A 22,502-nucleotide genomic window follows, 5' to 3' on the forward strand; every position below is an offset into this window, starting at 1 on the left:
AAGCTGGATTGTAAACTCCAGAATATAATCAAAACAGATCACTGATATACCATCAGAACATCACAATAAGACTGTTAAAAAGATTACTCACATTGAGAGCAAAAACATAACAAAACAGGGATAGATAGACGAGTACAAAATTTCTGGAAAAAGCTGAAGTTCTGAAAATGGCAGAAAGATCGAATGTCTCTCTTTCAGATCTCAAAATAGCCTTGGCCACAAATGATACCATTGACTCTATATTCATAGATCATATGACCATCGGAGAGAGCCACACCGCCGTTGGAAAGAGTGTCCGCCTCCAAGTTTTGTTTCGGGTATACATGCTAAAATGACACATCAGGTAAGGAAGACTTCAGGTCTCGGATTCGTTGCATCCAATTACATAGAGGAGGACATCCAAATCACTCCTACCCTGTATCTACTGAATTGTAGAGAGGGAGTCGCCAATGATCACAATCTTCTCATTGCCTATCCAAGAGAAACATTGAAGACCACCCCATAAAACAATCATCTCTGCCATGCAATTGTCTCCAAACCCACCAGACCAGAAAAAATGATATAGAAAAGAGGGATCAATATGAAGATATACACCACAGCCATATCTTCCCCTGAGGATGCACCATCAAAAAAACATATGGGGAATATACCATCCAAATCAACCAATGTGACTGAAGAGAAGGAGCATATTGGACCACATGACCTGTAGAGACCAAACTTTCCTACTTAACCATCGGACTGATAAAAAAGGAGCATATTGGACCACATGACCTGTAGAGACCAAACTTTGCCACTGATCACGATAATTGGACCACATGACCTGTAGAGACCATACTTTCCCACTGATCACGATAATTGGACCACATGACCTGTAGAAACCAAACTTTCATACTTAACCATTGGACCACATCCTCTAAACTAAAAAACCACTTACATAAAAAAATAGTTGTGACGAATGATGGCATCCTCTACTTTCTTGGCCCAGCAATTAAATGTTTCTGTGTGGGTTTTGGTCAGAGGTTTTTTCCAAATGTTGTAAATCCGTCTTTGCTCAACCGGAGGGAGGGTTTCAGCAACATCAATGATACTTTTTTCCAATTGATTCTTGTGATTGAGATGCGCAGCAATGACAGGAACCCAATTTGTGAGAAAAGAAACCCTAAATAATGTAGAAGTAATTATTTCGCCGTTGCCCAGACAATTTAGAAACCGATCAATTAGGTCCAAAAGTGGGGTATTTAGACCAAGAATTGGCTTCTTTAGACCAGAATATGGACTAACACTACCAGAATATCCACTGTAAGATCGATTTATTGCGATAGGAAGTTCAGCGTCTTCGCAAAATAATTTGAACGATATTTCAAACAATTGCCGATCACATCGCTGAATCACATTGACAATCCATAAAAGTGCACTACAAGCAGTAAGGATAGCATAGTTATCAGATTTAGCGCGTTCGATATTGGTACTAAATTCTTTCAGAAGTGCAGACCCACAAATTTTTGCAAAGGATGCATTTGCCTCAAAGAACCCTACGATATATTCCTCAATATATTCGCTGTGATCGTATGAACCACTCGAAATGGTGGACAACATTCTTTTCAGAGAATGTTCCAGCATCTGTAATCCTCCATAATCTGGTTTTATTTGGCTAATCCCGAGTCTAGTAGCTAAATCCGGCAAGGTATTGATCTCCAAAGATAGTAGCAGGGCTCGAAGTTTGACTTCTTGTTTAGTAGTCCACCGAACAACATTCAAATATCTCATACATTCCTCCACGCAGTTATTAAAAAGGAGTTCAGCAGCAATTGGTAGAATACAGAGGGCTTCGTCCACACTAGAAAAACGAAAACGGTTCCCTGATTGAGAAGAATACATAAGTTGAATACATTTAATATACATCTCGATGCTGTGAAAAGTTGTTAGCTCCATTTCAATAGGTGGTCTCTCCGACGACCATCGCTCACATAACAACGTTGCAAAATATTCAGAACTTTTCAGAATTTGGGAGTGGAGATACAGAGCATTTCTTCCATGCTCCCCTCCATCTGTACTAATTTAAGTGTAATGTCATGTCAGCGGTGCTCTGGTCTCCGAATTGTAAGAATTGTTCTTCCATTGCTATTGATTGCCAAATATTCGAATTGAAAACCACTTGAGAAAATAGTCTGAAGCACTGTTAAAACGGGCAGGGACACCGCCATTCTCTTTGCGTGCTCTGGAAGGATTCTTCCGTGCAACTTCCTCTCTCTTTTCATATGACGGTTCCATCAAGGGCAGGACATGGAAACCCCAAGCCAACACTTTGCGTATTCTTCCTTGCAACTTCCTCTCTTTTCATATGACAGAACATTGGACCAACAAAGACAGGCGGCTCATAAAATTTGGATAAATTTCAGTCATAATCATCCTAATCAATATTTTTGGAGAGCCAAAATTTATATTGTGTAATGAACGATGTTGTGAAACAGGAAAATAGGGTGCTCAAACTTCATTTTTAAAACTGATGTCGAACTTTCATAATGCACCCACAAACATAGAGTGTTCCCAATAAGAGACTTGAACATAATTTGAAATGCTACATTGAAATCAAAGTTTACAACAAAATAATGCAAACATACCTTTATTATGAGGCTAAAGATGGAAGCAAGGAGAAATATACAGTAAAGCATATTGTATTATGTTATATAATATAATACGTTTTACCCAATATTTCCTTAAAATATAATATGTTCTAGCGGATATTTCCACCTACCCCACCCTCATATCTGGGACAAACCTTTCATCCAACACCTTGTAAATAGAAAGTATATCCAACACTGCACTAAAAACCAATGTTCCACGGGGTCGCGTCCCCCCACCTGGGGTCGCGTTTCCTAGCTCCCTCGCGCTTCAGGAACTTGGGGACGAGAGGGGGATGTTTCCCCATGCTTCCAAAAAATAGGGTACACGAGGAAACTTGAGAGGGGTCGTTTCCTAGGTGAAGGGGTTCTTAAGGGGCCTTGAGGGGTCGGTTCCCTAGAAAAAATTCGCAATTTTTTTTATGAAACAAAAAATCGTAATTTTTAATATTTATTGACCGACCGTGAAGGGTTTACATTATGTTCATTTCACATTTCATTTTTTGTTTGCTCCTTCGTTGAACTGAACATTGTCACCATCGTTAAGCAACCTTCTGTCTACTCCTTCATCGCAATGTTGTTGCTCATGTATCAGACTTGACTTTTATATTATTCAATATTCAATGTTCATAGTTGGAAGTGGAACATCAATCTGGTTTAAAGTTTAAAGTTTAAAACTTTAAACATTTATAGTTTTATAATTCATTTTCATTGTGCATTGTTAGTAAGTTAGTAGACTAGTAGTTACATTGTACAATCACAAAATTACATGGATGGTGTATGATTATAATTTATATGATAATGATATCAATGATCATGCTTTTAGTTTTAAATTTGTTTCAGTTATATGATTCATCGATTTATATTTTATATTTATAAAATTTTAAGACCCCGACGTCCCCCCACGTTTCCTAAAAATTGGTGGGGAGCTTTTGCATAGGCCGCTCCTGCGTATCCCTGCTCCCTTGCCTCCTCGTCCCCGAAACTTGGTGGAACATTGCTAAAAACCCTCAAGTTGGTTATTGATAATGTTTTCTCCTCTTTAGTAAACACAAGTTGAGTAGTAATTTTGGCAAACACTTCTTCAAGCAATTGGTGGACATACACTTGGCATGCAAGTAATTTGTCAAATACTTACCTTACACCCTTTGACATAATACTTAATGTGTCGTATTCTCTCATTAAAAGTCAACTTTGCTCTTTACATTAAAGTTATTTTCCCAAATTATTGTCCCTATTCCCCTTTACCACCTATTAATAGTTCTCTATGGCATTACTAATAAGCATCTCAATGATAGTGGAATATACATTTCCAATGGATCAAGTGGAAGCAATAGTACTTGAATCAATTTACTCAAAACTAAAAGCAACATCCCTTCTTGTTTCAACATTCCAAACACTAATTAGAAACTGTATAATAAACACCAAATCTATTGATTTCAAAAGATCAAAAAAATTACATAGATAGCATATGAATCAATAACATTATTAAAATCATAAAACAAAATCTCAATATCAAATATTATTAAATAATTTTTACTTATACGTGATATTAAAATATTTTATTTAAATTTAAAGTCTAAATAAATATATGTATATAATTTACCTATTAAATGTCCATTCTAAATAAACATGAACTCATGTATATCCTCATAATCTATTATAATCTAATTAATTGAATTTAATAATCTAATAATCTAATTGATTTATATCTTTACCGAATCCCGCCTGCTCATGTTAAGTGAAGACTATGTGAAGACTATTTCACATAGGTGTTCTCTGGGGGCCTTTGCTCGAGTGAATCATTAAATGCATTCCAAAACTTAAATTGTTTTTACTTTTAATCTAATTGAATTTAATAATTAATAATCTAATAATCTAATTGATTTATATCTTTACCGAATCTCGCCTGCTCATGTTAAGTGAAGACTATTTCACATAGGTGTGTTCCGGGGGCCTTTGCTCGAGTGAATCATTTTTTTTTTTTTTTTTTCTGAATAAGACTAATCTATTATATTACAAAAAAGTCAAAAATTACAGCATACGTGTTACAACAGAGCCGTGGCCCTGTGATTCCTGTCGAGAGATTGACAGATTGCTCAGGAATAAACATGTCCAAAATTACATCTAAACAAAATTGGAAGCATAACGACACCGGACAGTGCATAAGACCGACACTTAACACATATGTAAAGCCGACACTGAAACACATAAGGACAGAGTCCTGACACATACAAGATAACCATGAGAGCAAACAGAGAAAACTTTCCCTTCTCAGCGACTGGGAGCGAACGGCAGGTCGAGTTATTCGTCATCTGTGGTGTGCAGGTCGTCCTCCTCTTTGCCCCTGAAGTGCTTGGGGATGTCCATGTCGGGAAGAGTGTTCCTCTGCGCGGGTTCGCTGGGGCCTGCCTGAGAGTCTGGGGGGGAATTTTCCTTGACGGGGCGCAGCAGGTCAACTGAAGGAACTTGCATGTCGATTGTGGGAACCACCCCTGGAATCCGAGGAGGATTTGCCGGCTGAGCTTCCTCTTGACCTGCTGGATTGCTGCAGTGTTCCACCGAAACTGAAACTATGAATGTTGAATTTGCCAAAGAGCAGGGAATACGATATCTGACCATAGGATGTGCCGAATGGCCGCAATCCATAATTTCTCTGTGCTCCGTAGCCATTCCGCGGCCGACTGCTATTCCTCTGGAGCGATGGTGGTCAGAAGAGACCTCAATCGAGGAGGAGGGGGAAATAGCATGCCTCTGAGACGAAGCACGACCTCTGGAACTTCCGCGCCTGCTAATCATCCTTTGGCGCTCACGCTGCATCCTCAAATTGACTAGAGAGCAGGAGTATCCCTTCGTAGTCTCCCTCAGAACCAGAGAATAGTCCGACTCAACCTCCGAATACCCAGACCTTCTGCAAGACTGCGGGCGAATGACATGGGTGTCGGGCCTTTGTAGCGCCATAGTTCCGCTTCCCAGTAGAGCAGTTAATACCGAAATGACGTGAATTAAATCCCGCTGCTGGTCTGACGCCACCGTTCTTAAATATCCCTCAGGTTTGTAATGCGTGGCTCGTCCGGGCTGACACCTGCCCATGTGACGAGCCACTACCCTGTTACGCGCTGGAGCCATCCGCATCCGGGAGGCTCGAGTGAATCATTAAATGCATTCCAAAACTTAAATTGTTTTTACTTTTTAAGTTAATTTAATTTATATTTTTAATCAGTAAGTTAATATTATTTTAAAATTAGATTTTAAATTGGTTTTGTTTACAACTAAGGAGTAGATTGAATGGCTAACACGTGATGACATGGGCACGTAGAAAATGGTCGGGTCACAATTAAATACATAAATGGTTAAGATTAATTGAAAACTAGTCTTTCATAATTTCGTAGTTTTAAAATTTTTATATTCATGCACGTTTTAAATTTAACTTAGTTTTGTTTCGTCTTTTTTAACTTGCAGTTAATTATATATATATATATATATATATATTTTAATATAAAAAATTAGGTGATTTTTATTCATGTTATTGGATATTTCGCTGAATTTATGTTAATTTTTTTTTAAATGACATATAGATAAGATTATGAGAAATATTAGTTACAAATATGAGAGTATTTTTTTGATTTTTTTTATGCTTTCCATGAATGAGGAGATACATTTCTTGATTTTTCTTTTAGGGTATGAGATTTATAAATGTGGGAAAATACTTTTTGGATATTACTTTTCACTAATGATTCATTTTAATGTTCATTAAGGATAAGGGTTGTAAAGTAGTGAGTTCATGTTTAAATTATAATAACAAAAGTTTGTGTGTGAGTGAATATATATGTAATTTTTTTTGGCTAAATAATTAGGTTAAAGAATAGGTTATTTAGTGGAATATTGATAATATTTAAAATACTATTATACTTAAATTTAAGGAGAATTTGTGGTGCAATAAAGAATTAGCTCCTAAATGAAAATTAAGATACTATAAGAAGGTGATGAACCCTAATGAACCCTAATCAACAAGATCAAAAGTATCTCTATTTTGACTAGTCTAAGGAACAAAACACTTTTTTAAGATAGGAACAAATTCTCATGAGCTTCATGTAGCAAAATGAGGTGGTCAAAATTCCTATTATGTGATGGGTAGAAGGAATTTATCATCTTTGTGACACTAAGAGGGTTGAAGGTGAAAAACACTTTCTCTTAAAATGTCTTATGTACATCCACATTAAATCACAACCTCAAAATATTTATTATGATATTGGTCTTCCTAACTATTTAACTCTTCAAAACTAAGGTGATTTTGGAGCACTTCCTTTAAATCTTTTCTAGCACTGAAATAAAATTCTAAATCAAATCAAATAATTCCTTATCTTTTTTAAAATCTAATAAATCAAATCACAGTAAATAATAATAATAATAATCGTCAAATTCATATAAATAATTAACATGTATCCTACAACACTTGTATAATTAAAAAGGGAAATATCATATATAAAATCCATGCAATACCCAAAATTTCCATCATATATCCATATACTTACCCCATGTACTTACTCCATGTGGTTTTATCAATTAGTCATAAGTAATACAATGACTAATATCTTGATTACTTTCATAGATAAGTAGCTCTTCACTATATCAAATTTGGGAGGGATCACACTTAATGAGCAATGCAACTATTCAAGACGGAATACTTTTAAAGAAAATTTAGCTCTTCATATATCAAATTTAAGGAGGAAATATGCTTTTATGCACTCTAAGAATCCAACATTGAAACTATATTATCATGAGTGTTTTTTTTTTTTTTGGTTTTAAATGTCTTACCATTGGTAAAGTGCATTTCCTTCTCACTAGTGTAAATTTAGCGTCACATCTTTCTTTCCTTTTAGCACTTATTCTTCTATATTTGTAGAATATTTAGTTTTCAAATATTCTAATATTCTATTTAAGTATTAAATTTTATGATGTTTTATGTTGATATTTTTATTTGACTAGATAACTTCAAACATCATCCTATTTAGCTTATTTTCTTCAAGTAAAAGCTTATTTTGTATCTTCTCTTATAGTAATTACTATGGGAACATAGTATTCCCAAGTGTGTATTTCCCCATAGACATTTGAATCCAATCAAACTAATTCATTTCTCATAAGAGAAACATTTATAAGGAGTATTAATTGTAGGTTGTGCAGAATAAGAACTCATACTTGTTTTCTTGGGTTTTCCTTTTTTATTCCTACTCATTGTTTCTTTACATGTTATGGATGGAAGCAACAAAGGAATCACATTTATGGTAGATACTTTTAAACCAAGCTTGTGCCATATGTTTAGATTTATTTTATGATCTCTTGATTTTTCTCCAACTTCCCTTTTTAGTATTACATTTCTATTGTCTGTTTTAGGATGTTTAGAAATTATAGAAAACATTGAAAACCAATTTTTACTACCCATTTCCTAACTTGGTGAAAATTACTTATCTATCTTTTACTCATTATTATATTTGGATATCTCAACTACACTAACCTCTCAACTCAAGGAAAGAATCTAGATGGAAGGATCTAGTTCAATCATAGGGATAATAACAATGGAGAGTGCTTTACTTTATTTACTTACTTTTTGGGCAATCATGAAAAGTCACATAGTCGCTAAGCATCTCAAATGTCAGCAAGTGAAGAATGAGCATCATCACTCCATAAGACTTATACAACCACATCATGTTTATATGTCCAAGTTGAAGTAATTTCTATGGATTTCAATGTGGGTTTTCCATTTACATCACAATGACACATTGCCATACTCATCATAATGGATAAGCTGACCAAAAACCATTTCATTCCATTCGTCGCTAAGCATCTCAAATGTCAGCAAGTGAAGAATGAGCATCATCACTCCATAAGACTTATACAACCACATCATGTTTATATGTCCAAGTTGAAGTAATTTCTATGGATTTCAATGTGGGTTTTCCATTTACATCACAATGACACATTGCCATACTCATCATAATGGATAAGCTGACCAAAAACCATTTCATTCCATTCAGATACATGTATGATCTCACTAATGTGGCATGCATGTTTATAAGTGAAGTCATCCATCTACATGGATTACCCGAAAGTTATATAGAGACTCCTTTTCTATGTCCAGGCCTTGGACAAGTTCGTAGTCAAACTTGGGAACTCATGTCAACATGGGCATAACATATTATCCTAAAATGGATGTCAAGATAGAAAAAGTGAATCAATTTATGGAAGACGTGATTAGGATGTATGTTATGGATAACCAAACCTGTTGGGAGAAGTAAATACCTTTGCTGAAGTTTGCTTATAATAAAAGTTATCGCTTTTTAATTGGGGTGCCTCCTTATCAAGTTTTGTTTGGAAATCCATGTGGGACAATGATAAGTTGGGAAAGGTTAGAAGAATGAGTAATAGTAGGGCTTGAATTGATTCAAGAAATGGAGTAAGTGATTCATATTAGACAATGGTTAAAGGAGACACATGATAAACATAAGATTTATGTTGATGCACCAAGTTTTATTTGTAGCCAACCTAACAAGACTATCATTCAGTTAGGAAAGGGATAATGTTGTCAACTTAATTTATAAGAATGTTGAAGGTTTGATAGAGAATTGGATCAATTTACCATCATCTCATAATACCATCCCACTTGCATAAATCTCATGATGCTTTTCATGTATCTATTTTATGACACTATTTTGCTATTGAAACTCACACGCTAAATTAGGGGGAACTGTATGTCTTGGACATGGGAACCATAATGGTTGAACAATTACACATATTGGACCATAGGGTTCGACATTTCATACACCATTTGGTGGACCATTTTAAGTTCCAGTGGAACTTTTATAGCCCAAGTTTGTCTCCCTAGGAGGTCGCAAAGACCATACATCATGATCCCACCTCACTTTTTTAACCAAACCTTAATAATGAAGTTTCGCAAAGGATGTGTGTACATAGTGCCCCATTTTGACCTAAGTAGTTATATGTACTTATGGCCTGTGTATTTTTCTTATGCACTTAAATTGATGGACATGTTGACCAATGTATATCAAAACACTTGATTTGTAGATTTGCATGGATATTCCACTAGAAAATTCAACACAACAAATTTGATAAACCATATATTTGTAAATATGAAATCTACATTATGAAGGTTAATTTTTCCTTAGATTTCTAGATTTGTTAACTATTGTATTTTGGTTATTCATGCAATATATAAACTATGGAGAATAGAGAAGAACAAAATTAGACTCACAGACCAAAATGAACATAAAATATAATCTGGGAAGCCCTTTCAAGAGAAAACCCAACTAAAAGGTGACGATGCTTTGCTCTCTCTGTCTCTAATGTATATGGATGCAAATAAGAAGGAGTGAGACTTGTGCCCCATGGATTTTTATAATACAAAAACCTTTTTCTGTCTCTCTATATCCACGCTTAGATACTCTATTCACCTAAGGAACAAAATGCATTCAAATAGAATGGAACCTGTTTTCCTCCTAATGGCCCAATTATAACACACCTCAATAGCCTATTAGTGGTTAAGTTTGACTCCTTCAACTCTTATATAGAGTTACAAGATCAACTATTCTACAGTCTTATTCATAATTTTCATGTGGTTAGCCCCCTTTTCCATCAACAATGGGAGTTGATTTAGCATCCTCTCAAATTATGGCAGTCAAAATAGGAAGGTCAACTTCTAGAAGTCATTACATATAGAATCCAATTAAGGTGATCCTTGCATTGATAGAAAGGTATATATGTGTAGAATGGTGGTAGGGGATGAAACACTTATCTGAAAATTGTTTTCCCCAAAAATGTTATTTAATGCCTCAAATTGCTTCGGGAAATTTTTAAACCCCTGTTTTCCAAACTAGGACCCGCTAGTAAAATGGTCTTGTGAACTAATTCCAATTTTTCCATTTGAAAGAACCAATATGGATTAAAATTAATATAATAATGTAATCTAAATCACACCTCCCCATTTTTGGAGGATTTTGATCCTCAAAATTTTTACTAAATGAGGTGAGGAATTTTTTCCTCTATTGTTTCCCTACAGTATTATCAAGCCTTTTTTGTAAGTTGTCCTTTCAACCTAATCAGTCAAAGGTCAGGTTATCCATGTCTTGTAGTTTTGTATCTCTTCTACAAAACTATATCCTCTCTCAACTCTACTAGAGATTCTAATTCCCAATCTTGCATAGAAGGTTGGACCTATTCCTCTTCCTGGTCCAACAAGGAAGGCTCGTTGAATTTCAATTTTTCTACATTCAACACTAATTGAATGTGCATGTATCGTGGTAGAATGAGTCTATATGCATTATATCCTTGCTTCTTTATTATCTCAAAGGGACCTTGTAACCACCCTCCTCCCACACTTACTCAAGTTCACCAGTCCACCAGGGTAAATATGTGATGAGGAGTTACTATGATATGACTCATCCTCCTAGGTGCAATTAAGGAAGTGGAATCGACACACCAAAACCTTACTGACTTCCTTTTGGTGCTAAAGGACCCCCAAGAGCTAAACTACCCTTCCTGGTGCCCAAACCTTGAGATTTAACCTGCTTTTTCATTGATCTGGACTCCGAGACATTGGCATAACATTACTTGAATTCTACTATAACCCTCCAGTCACATGAATAAGCCTATAAGGGAGAGACTACAGTATTTTTCACCCAGTTCTTTACCAGTGACCGCGAGATCATAGGCACTTTTTCAGGGATAGTCTCCAGACCACTACTAAGAACTTAATGAAACTTTCAGAAAAGATAAATGACACATGGACAAAGCCTTCCATACAAACTTAGATAAGAACTTGACCGAATCAAGCCTAACCATGACATACATTCTGTCAAACACATCATGAGCATGTAATCTACAGGTCATAGTTAGACATTTGAACATAGTGATCTCATACTTATCTAAGAATCATCAAGAAGGTCTAATGCCCTCTCATAATAGTTGCATTAAAATCTATTAGGTCATGCATTCATTAACATTTCATTTACTAACGAAAACATGATGAGAGTCATAACTCAATTCTGTCATAAAACCATGCTTATAACAATGATAGAGCATACATTAAAGCCACATAATAACAAGTACATTTACTCATAAAATACAAGAGGAAAAGAGGTTTTATTAACATAAGAAAAATCCAACCAAGTCAGGGACTTCCACGTACCACCCGACCATAGATTGGGTTTAACCAAATCTCTCTTTCAGCCAATCACCCCCGTCCCATATTCCAAGCATGGATGTGGGATCTCATGGAATAAACCAAAAAAAACTAAACTAGGGTTTCCAAATGCCAAACCACCTCAATCCTCAACCAATGATTCCACCTCACGGTTGGACATCACTAAACATCACCAGATCGGTCTCTACCAAAGTTGTCCAGGGCTACAGAGCATTTGTTCTAACCTGGCTCCAGGACTAGGAACTCAACCCACAACTACCATAGGGCTTTAAAGTGTTTGTCCAACCAAGGCTCTAGGACTAGTAAATCAACCCACCAAGGGCTCCAAAGAATTTTTCCAACCAAGGCTTCCAGGTCTACTAACTCAACCCAAGTTGTTGCAGGGATTCCAAAGTGTTTGTCCAACCAAGGCTCCAGGAACTGATAACTCAACCCATGGCCATAAGGAACATGAGCACCAATAAAAAAAAAAAATGAAAACCCACAACACCATGGTTATCCAGGAAATGGAAAGGCTAGGAAAAACCATTGTCAATCTAGGCAATCCTCCATGCCAATTACAGATCCTAACCAAATAACCACATGCATACACCATGCATTCAAAACTAGCAAGTAAACCATACATGCAACTTGGTAGTACTTGCAAAGTAATCCAGTTGTAGCTGTTGATCTTGTTGTCCTCTTGCGCTTTCGTGCTTTCCTTTACCTTCTTTCTCTAGATCCAATGTGCTCCAAGAATGCTCTAAGAAAAATCTATGTGCAAGAGTGAGAGAGACAGAGTATAGAGAGAGTGCTCCAAGCTAAAAATGACAAAACGTTGTACTGACCAAAGCTATGTACTGTTCCTTAGAAGAATTTTTATCATTTAGGCCTCTATTTTCTTCAATTTCCATTATTTCTCCTTCTTTTTCCTCCTCACATGCAACCTGTGACCTTTCACCTTCCTTTTCTCCTATTTTCCATTATTTTCATAAATAAATGCCAATTAATGTCACTTTTCCTTTCCAAAGCCTTTACCAATTCCTTTGTCAATTTCCATAGCCATTAATTAATCACCATTGATCCCCATCACTATGTTTTTTCCCAACATTCGGCTTGGAATATGTGTCCCATGGCCCTTATTTTTTCCTTTATTAACTTTATTACTTGGATTTTTAACTGGGGCTATTACAGAACCCTCTCGTTGGGGGAACATTGTCCTCGCTGTTCAATGACACTTTTAAACCAGCAAAACATATGCTTTCCATGGAGCTTTATAACACAACTCGATGTAGCATTTACATCATATCCATCTGCTAAAACATAACCAAAACATCATGAACAACATACAACTTATTGGAGCTGTATAACACACCTCGATGTGATATTTACATACAAATGCATATATAGACATAACCAAACACAACACCAAAACATATACCAAAAGACATGCGCTCAACTAGCAAATAGAGAAGGGTACATAGCCCGCATCTGATCATCCATATCCCATGTAGCTTCATCAGGCCCAAGGTGCTTACATTACACTTTAACTTGCTCAATTTCTCGATTTTGGAGCATGAGCATCTTTTGTTGCTAAATGCATTGAGGTTCCAGCTGGAATTATCCTTCTGGATCTACCTACAATACAAACTAGTCAATCACATGATGAGTGGCTTTAACATACTTCTTAAGAAATGACACATGGAAAACATCATGCACTTTCACTGTTGGAGGCAGTGCAAGTCGATAGGCTACTTGTCCAGTCCTCTCAAGAATATTTAAAGGTCCAAAATACCAAGGTGATAGATTCACACATGACCCTATCCTTAAGGAGCTCTTCTTGGGCTTGATGCACAAGTACACCTATTCTCCAACCTGAAATTCCATAAATACCCTGTGCTAATATGGATAACTTTTCTTCCTATCTTGTGCCACCTTTAGATTTTTCTTGACAAAAATATAACCACAAGGATATGACAAAAATAGACAGTAACGAAAAGACTGTTAAGGGGAACCGAGTTATAAGATGAAAACATACAGTAAGGAAAATACTATTGTCCATTTAGATGAAAACATACAGTAAGGAAAATAGAGTACTTAGATTTCATAAATCAACATTAAAGACTTTGCAATAGGTCAATTTCTCCATGGAGAATTTATCTTTTCCTCTCTATAATCCTTTACTTCTCTTGGTTTGATGATCAACATATGCATGACCACATTTTATTAACTCCACCACCACAAGAGCGGAGTTTTGATCAGGCTACGTATATGTATATATTGGGATCTTGTTGGTCTGGTCACAAGAAATCCCTTGATATCAAATCTTTAATGCCTTTTTCCAGTGATTTAATGTTGGGTTTGAACGTGCCTTCAAGTTGCTGGATACATTCACTCAATAATCATTGATGATGCAAAGCCTTTCTACTTTTCATGATACGAACTATGGCGGCTTCAATGGCTGGTTTTCTATCTTTTTCCACCGTCCCTGTGACTTTTTTCTTCTCATTCACGAGGCTGGGAAGTGGAACCTTAATCCTGGCCATTTTATGTGTAAAAGCAGAATTGAATTCAAAAGTATCATGTGGAGCTATTGTTTTGATGGGTGGCTGCTTCAAAAGAATTTTGTAATTTCTGCATGCAAGTGAATGCAACAATCTCTCAACATCTTCATCTGGCAAATTCAACAGAAATTTAATGTCTTCGTAAGTCAATTTTTGGGAGTCATTGAACAACAATAGCGTAGCTGCTTGGTAGGTTGTTACTGTCATGTCTATACGCTTGTGGTCAAAGTGGGAGATGATATCACACGTGCCCAGTGAATGTATCCATGTAAGCTTCCGATTTTTATGTTGGGTAGAATAGAAGTGCTCGAAAACCTCAACACAAGTAAGCATCTGAGATGGCAGATTAAGTTGGGAGTGTTGGTAGGTTGGCCACATTGCCATATTCAACACTGCAGGGGAGAAATCTATTGTAAGATGATTCTGTTGTTTCGAAATATCATGAAAGGTAGCTTGCATTTCTTGGTTAAGGACAAAATCATTAACCATGGCCTCCATCTTGAATGTAAGCTGTGAACCACACTGAACCTTGAGCTTTGACAAGAAACTCCGTTCATGATTTTCAATTACCTTTTTATTATTGAACAACAATATGTGAGAAAGTTTTTCCCTGCAAAATTCAGAAAATACATCTTTATTACCCACATACCTAACAAGCTTCACCACTTTTTCCAACTCACTATCAATATGATCATCATCATCCCTTTTTAGTACAGTATTACAAACTGTAGACAACAACTCTGCAACCCATAGTTACTGTTGTAGGTTATCTTAAAAGCTCCCCAACCCATCTAATGTATATTTCTTGAACAAGTTCTATATATTCGTTTTCTCAGATATGGAATTTTTTTTGTGATTTATATAATTGAAGGCATTATTTCCTTAATCCAAGGATGTCAAAAACATTCTTATAGGAAAAGATTTTACTTTAATCTTGATCTATGACCTGGAAACCAATGTTCTGTGTGTCATGCAAATTATGGGTGCTGACTATCATTTTGTTTTTGTGCTACATGGATCAAGTTTGTCTAGCTTTGGATATTTTCGCTTTTTGGTCACGGGCCTTCCTCTTTTCCTTGGCTTTTTTTCCTACTTATTCCTAGCTTTCTGCCCATCTTCTGAGGCAAAAGAAAGTTGTAATTTGCAATGAGAGACTACGAAGTAATGCAATTCGATTTTTTGGAAGTCAAATCTATGAAATATTATAATTGAGAAGATTTCTTGGAAACATGATCCAACTTTTCCTTTATTTCAGTTACCCCATTATCGAGCATTTCTTTCTCTACATGATGAAAGCATGGATTCAAGGCTTTTTATGCACATAACTACCGATAACCAAAACATCACAAGTTGTGATCAATAGAGTAACTGAATGTGAAGGAACTTCTTCCTTGGCCATAGCCATGGTTCTAATGATGCTAGCATGTGCAATATCACTAGCAAATGATATGAGACAGAGTGAAACAAAATATATGTGCACATTTCTCTTGCTTATGCCTTAGCTAAAACACTGTGTAAATAGGTGAACAAAGGTCAATGGAGAGACTCAGAATGTAATAATCAAAATCGACTAAGCTAGAAACTCAAGATAATTTGGCTTTTGGTTTCCTATTTGGCTGTTACTAAAAATCTAAGTTTTCTTCCATTTCCATCCAGTTACATCACTGCAGTGGAAACGTAGGGATGTGGTCAAAGGACAGGTTTGGAGAAAGGGATGCTGAGGCATGAACTCTATTTGTAATCTTCGACTTCTGTAATAATACATATTCCAATGTCAGCCAATCACTTACATAAAACAACAAAACAACAAAAAAAACAACAAACAACAAAACAATATTTTAAGTAGTCAAACCAAACAAGAGCTCTGTTGGGAAATGCATAACAAAACCAATCAATACAGTCATGGTATTTCAAGTGTAAAGACAAGTTATAAAAACAACAATCACTGATAATTTTGAAGACATACAACAAAATGATTCTGTATATTTGATTTTTCAAGGATACTAACATACATGTTGATAATTTCCTGTAATAAAGCAGAAGTATTTTTGCCTTGTATGAAAGCATAATTTACAAATATTCTAATGTCTAAATGCATGCAATAATTTTACAGGTTGTTGCATCTATGGCAAAAGGAAGTTATGTTGCTCGTACAAGGAGAAGTGGCAGGAGAGTGACAAGGGGTGCGCAGCTGCGATGCACATCGTCTGATGAGGACAGGACAGCTGATGTCAATGTCAACAATGCACCAGGGAACATTGTTGAGGATGACCATGTGACAGCAGCTGATGTTAACACACCATCAGCCACAGAACCACCATCAACAACAGTCCAAGGGGAAATTTCAACTAAAAAGATCAGTTCTATAAGAGGATGGACAAAAGAACAAATGTTAGTTGCAATTGACAACATAGAGTTTAATGGATACTCAGTTCAGGCATCTGCAAGAAAACATGGTATTCCTCCCTCATCAATACATTATTGGATAAATGGACTGACTCATACAAAACGTAGAGGGCCTCTTACAGTTATGACTGAGGAGGAGGAGGCCAAGGTGGTTGAGTGGTGTAAAGAGATGGCCCAATTGGGATATGGGCTAGAGTTGATACAACTCAAATACACAGTTGCTCAAATCTGTCAAGGGAGGCCAAACCCATTCAAAGATGGGTTTCCTAGTAAATCATGGTGGTTTGGGTTTAAAAAAAGGCATCCAGAACTTGTATTGCGTACTGCTGAGGGCCTTGACAGAGACAGAGCATTAAATTTGCACCCTGCAGTTGTGCAAAAGTTCTATGACACACTTTCTAGTGCTTACGATAAACATTCTTATGGAGCAGATCATATATGGAACTGTGATGAAACAGGTTTACAGGCAAGGAGGAATTGTGGCATACGGGTAATTTCCAAGAGAGGGAGCCGAAATGTGCCAAAGATTTTGCCTAAGAGCAGGGAGTGGATAACTATTTTATGTTGTGTCAATGCAATTGGTACTTCAATCCTAGGATTTTATCTATTCAAAGGTAAAAATCAACTGAAAAACTATATACAGAACTGTGAACCAGGTGCATGCATGGTTGCACATCCCCATGCATGGATGACTAAAGAACTGTTTCTAAGTTGGCTTTTTCACTTTGCTGCATCGGTACCAGGTGGCGTCTCACCTAATAATAGACACCTATTGATATTAGATGGCCATGGGAGCCACATGGCTGTACAAACAATTGAGGAAGCAAACAATTTAGGCATTGACCTGTTGACATTGCCCACTCATGCCAGTCACAGACTGCAACCCCTTGATGTTAGTGTGTTTGGCCCTTTCAAGAACTATTTTAGGTCGGAGCGCACTGCATGGATGGCAAAGAATCCAGGGGTTGAGGTGAAAAGGTTCGAGCTAGCAGAGCTTGCAAGTAAAGCTTTTAAAAGGGCTTTGAAACCATCAAATATCAAGGCTGGCTTTAGGAGGACAGGAATCTGGCCACTGAACTATGATGCTCTTATGCATGATACTGGTTGTAGCCAAACATTTCATGTGGATGGTCAGGAAGAATGGAATGCCCACATAGGTGTTGAAGTGCAAGAAGTAGATGACCAAGATGATGTTGTTGCAGCTGGTAATATGATTTCCCTATCTCAAGGACACTTATATGCTAAAGATGATGAAACTATATGTGAAACACAATATAACCATGAACAAATTCACAGTAACATGGAGATCGTTCCACCAACTCAAGAACATGAAACTCTTGTTGCTGATATTGTTAATGAGATTGTTGAACATGCAGTTGACAATGACCAATTAACATTGCCAAGCCAAGTAACCCCACCTTCATGGCTAGCAGAAGCAATGATTAATATGAATGCACATAGTGTCTCAGCAACCAATGAAGAAAGCATGAACATGCCCTCACAACTAGCAGAATTGAACAGTCAAATTGTTCATTTTTTTGTGGACAATAGATTAATGGAAGAAGATGAAGCACATAATGAGGCATCAAATGAAGATAATGACATAGTTCAATCAGTTCCATCAAATACTGAAAGGGAAGTACCAAGCAATGACATGCAGGTGGGATGGGTGGAGAAGACACTTGGCAGGTTCCTAAAGCTACCAGTAGAGAGAGTATCAATGAAAAAAAAGCAAGGTGCACCGGGTAGTCTTCGTCTGGGCCGAAGCTCACAGTTACTCACCTCAGAGGACTATATAAACCTGTTAGTTGAGTCTGAAAAAAAATAAATTTGAAATGCAAGAATTAAAACAGAAAAATAAGGATCTAGTCAAGGAGAAGAAGGCAGCAAGGATTGTTGCAGCGCAACGTCGAGCAGATGAAAGGATTGAAAGAGATAAAGCAAGGAAAGTTAAGGACCAACAAAAACAAATGGAAAGACAGGAAAAGTAAAAACGAAAGGCACAAAAAATGCTTGAAAAGGAACAAGAGATGATTAATGATACAAGAATAGCTGATGAAACCAGGATTATTTCAAACTCATTAGACTCCATTGCAGATAATACACCATTATTCCAAGATCTCATAAACATTCAAGTGCCTCACTATCAAACTGAGGGTTTACCCACTTGCCTTGTTCCTACCAGAGTTGGTGTCAATTCTATGTATGCTCATTACACACCTCCACTTAATGCAGGGGTCAGTAGTGCAAATGTGAGGTATGGGTACTCGATACCTCCATGGTTGGAAGCTGCAAATTGGAATCAATCATATGGCAGCACTCAACCATTTCCTAATCAACCCTTGACTGGTAGGCCAACCTACCTAGATCAAGAAGGTAACTTGGGGAGCTTTGGCACTCAATATTCTCAGGGCCATAAAGAATAGGGGTGTCATATGTTTTTGGTTCTAACCACATTATGATGTGGATTTTGGATGGATTGTATCTTTTTCTTGTCACAGAAACATTTTGGCTTACAACCTAGGTTGTTTTATTTCATAATGTGTGCGACATTGTAGCCAAAATCCATTTTAGAAGGAACATCTATAGTCTATTATAATGTAGAAATCTTATAAGATTCTCAGGGTCATAAAGAATAGAATTTAAGAGTTCTCAATGAATTACACATACTTTCAGGATATGCAATGTATCGTTAAATTCACTAAACCTCTGATATTTTGAATGTATTGCATGCAATTACCAAATTAATGAAATTAAATGAATCAGTCATCAGAACTGAGGTATATCTTATATACTTTGTATAAAACAACTTTTCAATTTGACTAGCCTTTGTTATTTTGAATCTTATTCCCCCGGTGTCTTGGCAACGGATTTTCATATGCCCTTCTAGTAATGTTTATGTCTTTAGTGACAAACGCTCTGCGTCTTTGGTGACCAGTGGTCTTTTTATTTGCAAATCTATATTGAAATCTTCCACAAATAAGAAGATGTCAAGAAATGGATCTTTCACTATCTCAGGATAGAAGATAGTTAGAAACTTAGAGGTGAGATAGCATTCCATTTGTTTTTCTTTGCCATCTCTATACGATAAGCTTTCTATATGTCTTCCTTGCAAGGTATAAATGCTGTTGGCATAATGAAAATTTTTGGAATTCCACCATATTCTCTACTATCTTGTTCAATTTGACTAGAATCCATTTGTTCCTATGTGTCACTTGTCTTATTGTACATTTTATTTTTGATAAAATGAACTACTTATACAAAGGGAAGGCATCTTATAGAAAAGGCGTTTGTTTTCATTCTACACCCTTTACGCACATCTCTGTTCCTTGCAGTGATAAAGACCCTCACTTATTTTTCCTTATGTATATCCATTGGCAAAAGTTGTTTAGTCGGATTTCTGTTGAAGACATTGCCTATATAAATTTATAAATTGGACAAGCAGGTCTACACACGAGGAACAACTTTTTTCTTTTTTTGCAAAAATTTAACTGGATAAAGAGGCCCAAACATAGGAATTGCGTGGAGATCAATAGCATAGATTTAATAGGATAAAGAGGTCTAGACATAGGAATTGCGGAGAAAATTACAACATCTAGTGGAAGAGATGTTTCACTCATATGTAATATTGTTCAAATAAAATGGAAAATAATACGATGAAAGATCAGATAGTTTATGTCCAATGTGACCTTGGTATTTCTTTATCTTTTTTATGCTAAATAAATCAAAATTAAAAATTAAGATAAACATAAGAACTGTTAGCATTCATTGTTATAGAAAGAATTACAACCCTGCTACATGAAATGCTAATAAAATATACAGAAAACCAATACAAAGGAAGAAACCAATAAAACGTACCCTAGATCTGTTTTAACCTTGGTATTTTGTATTTATCTTCATAGATCAGGGTTAAGAAAGATGTGTAAGATTAAATATTGAAGTACTCACCTGATAAATTTGGAAGAATCAATTTGAGAGCAGACCATTATAGAGGCATCCACTGTCAACACTGTCACTCTTATCAGTATACCTTCTACCCCTTCCATCAGCACAGACACCATTTGAATGTTGGAAGAGGAGTAAGGCATCCCTTGGGTTACAATAGTTGGAACGCCAGAAGAGAAGGAAGTGGAGGCATGAGGAAGCAATGGAGGGTTTTGGTGGTCATGAGGGATGACATCGATTTCTAGGGTTTCCACTATTGGTAGAGCGTTGGTATTGCTATTAGCTTTATCAATAGCAGAAGAAGAAGCCATGTCATCTTAACAAGCATTTGTAACAACAAATATAAGGGTACTGCTCTTTGAAAAAGAGGAAACTGTAGCTACCTCTTTTTCTTTTCCATGGCTCAGCACAGAAAATCTCGAACCTCACTATGGGTTCTACCTCTCCCTGAAAACTTGCAACTGTGGATAACCCATAGTGAGTAACTCTCAACTTGCAAGTGTGTAACAGTGTTGTTTAATGGCTAATTGTGCAGGCATATCCAGTTTCCAAGACGCTTGCAGAATAAGTAGCGTTGCAATATGGGAAAGAAAATCCAAGGCTGGATGTGGTCACCATCATCCTTGTGATGGTGGCGGACTTGCCATTACGCCCAGTGTGCCCTCTTTAGTGGCGGTAAATGCGCACTCACCAAGTTTTCCACAACAAAAAAGATAATACTCTCACAACAGCAGCCACAATGAAACATTGTAAGCCACTATGTAGGTAAACATGCAAACAGTCCTACTACAGCCTCAATTTAGAGACAAAAGAAATAGCAAAACCCTAAATAGCTAAGTATGCATTTAAATCTAAATTTAGAGACCAAAGAAAGAAAAAAAATAAGTTAAATACACTAAACCCTAAACCCCTAACCTTGAAAAACCTAAACCCTCAAAACCTGCCATGCAAAGTTAACAAAAATTCCAATAAGGTGTTTTGTGTTGAAAAACAGATAGAAATAGCTGGTAGGATTAAAATACTACCAGATAGAAGCCATGGATGGTCACCACACCTTCGCCAGACCTTCTCCAGAGCTCGCCACACCTGCAACGAGTTGGAAATTAGCCATTAGACAACAACAAAAAACCAACAAAAAACATAAAAACCTGCAATTACCTGTTAAAAAAACCTTTGACCTCGAGCTGGCTGAAACTGCTACTAGCTCCTCCCCAAACAACAAAAACCACGAATTAAACCACCACCAAAGAAACCCTAAACCACCGACGGTCCAGAATGACCAACAAATCCAGGTGGAAAACCACTAGAAAGCCAGAAACCTTGTTCCAACCATGGACACGTAACCTCGAACTATGGCAGACATCAGCTCAACCATGGCAGACGAAGCACACAGGTTCTGGGGCCGTCCCGTGCCATCTTCGGCGGAGGGCTTCACCCAACAACCAGACCCGAACAGAAAAAAAAAAAAACGGCAAACAACACATCACACAAATGACACAGAATCAACCCTAAATGTAGGAATTTACAGGATAAGTTCCTCAGACATAACACCATAGGACACCGCTCACAAACAGATCACAGATCAATACACCAGTGTTTTTGACGTGGTTAAAACCCTCAAAGAGGGAAACAGTCCACAGCCTAAGCCAAAATGGCCACTTCAGGCAATTTATTAATAAAAGAATGAAAATTTACATAAGCTTCTCTCATGGACGGTTACCCTACAAATGACCCTCCATGCTCTTTAAATAGAGATCATGGACCAATCGG

General features: G+C 36.7%; 1 protein-coding gene and 1 pseudogene across 1 annotated transcript; both read right to left on the reverse strand.

The window, feature by feature from the left end:
• Nucleotides 1-930: 930 nt before the first annotated feature.
• Nucleotides 931-2,929, reverse strand: LOC149165635 (uncharacterized). The gene is made up of 2 exons (XM_089429888.1): nt 2,833-2,929; nt 931-1,859 (listed from the first exon to the last, which is right to left on the reverse strand). The coding sequence occupies exons 1-2, from the start codon at nt 2,927-2,929 to the stop codon at nt 931-933; spliced, it is 1,026 nt and encodes a 341-aa protein (XP_089286014.1).
• Nucleotides 2,930-14,219: 11,290 nt separating this feature from the next.
• LOC149165636 (cullin-1 pseudogene) lies at nt 14,220-21,043 on the reverse strand (annotated as a pseudogene).
• Between the last annotated feature and the right edge of the window lie 1,459 nt (nt 21,044-22,502).

This window comes from Pinus tabuliformis, chromosome 5_1 (genome assembly GCF_031772625.1).
Source record: "Pinus tabuliformis cultivar Carrire ecotype Pingquan chromosome 5_1, CPIR1, whole genome shotgun sequence".
Classification (NCBI taxonomy): Eukaryota; Viridiplantae; Streptophyta; class Pinopsida; order Pinales; family Pinaceae; genus Pinus; species Pinus tabuliformis.